Genomic DNA, 934 nt, shown 5'->3' on the forward strand with positions numbered 1-934 from the left:
TATATATTATTTTTTTTTCTCTATTTTGTTTGATTTTCAGGAGGCAGGACTAAGAGAGGGAGACTACATTGTAGCAGTGGATGGACAAGACTGTAAGTGGGCCAAACACGGGGAGGTGGTCCTCATGCTGACGAGCAGCAGTGACAGAGAAGTAGAGATCAGTGTGGTGACGTTACACTCACATGACACACAGGTAAATGTGACMATTTGTGTGCTCAAATTGACAGCAAGTGCAGACCTGAGAGATAAATCGTACTGAATAAGTCATATTTGTCCATGCAGATGGAGAGAAAGGCGGCCATGTTGTCCCACAGCAGCGACAAAGAAAACAGTCGCCAAAGGCTGCTGGGCGGGGCCAAGGGACAGAGCTCCGGCTCCTTGTTGAACTGGAACAGGAAGAAAAAGAGGGAAGGCAGCGGTGTCGCCAAGAAACTAGGAAGCACTTTTAGTTTGTCTTTTGGAAATATCCGTGACACGGAGACCATGTACTGAGACGGGACTGTGGAGGAATCACTCAGGGACCCACAACAGCAGAGAAGGTACAGTGGGCAGCAACAGTTTGTGCCGAGCAAAGGAGCTCAAACATAGAAAGGCAAGTCTCTCTGGAGAACTGGACAATTTTTTAGTCAAAATGTGAGTTTGTTTGGTAAAACCTGCCTATAAAGAAGCTGTGACATAATCATGTAATGAAAAACTCTACTTTAAAACATCATGGCTTTGTTTTTACTGTGCATACTTTTTTTAAAATTTGTTTATATCAGCAGATAAAATCCTGATTTTCTCTGCTGTAAATTTACTGTTTCTACAAAATGACACTTAAGGAAATCATGAGAAACAATAACAAGACCAGAGGGCAACAGCAGCACTGAAGGGGGTTTCAGTATTATTGGAAAAATAGTTTTTTTTTCTCCAGCTAAGGAAGCCTCAGTGGTTG

The 934-nt window shown here is 42.8% G+C and overlaps 1 protein-coding gene across 1 annotated transcript in view; it reads left to right on the forward strand.

The window, feature by feature from the left end:
* rhpn1 (rhophilin, Rho GTPase binding protein 1) overlaps window positions 1–712 on the forward strand; it is a 14,719-nt gene extending 14,007 nt beyond the window's left edge. Inside the window, exons 14-15 of the mRNA XM_017304260.1 lie at window positions 20–193; window positions 283–712. Of these exons, the coding sequence (XP_017159749.1) occupies window positions 20–193; window positions 283–492 (384 nt within the window). The 3' untranslated portion in view covers window positions 493–712. The remainder of the gene's footprint in view (window positions 1–19; window positions 194–282) is intronic.
* The last annotated feature ends 222 nt before the right edge of the window (window positions 713–934 follow it).

This window comes from Poecilia reticulata, linkage group LG4 (genome assembly GCF_000633615.1).
Source record: "Poecilia reticulata strain Guanapo linkage group LG4, Guppy_female_1.0+MT, whole genome shotgun sequence".
In the NCBI taxonomy this organism is placed as follows: Eukaryota; Metazoa; Chordata; class Actinopteri; order Cyprinodontiformes; family Poeciliidae; genus Poecilia; species Poecilia reticulata.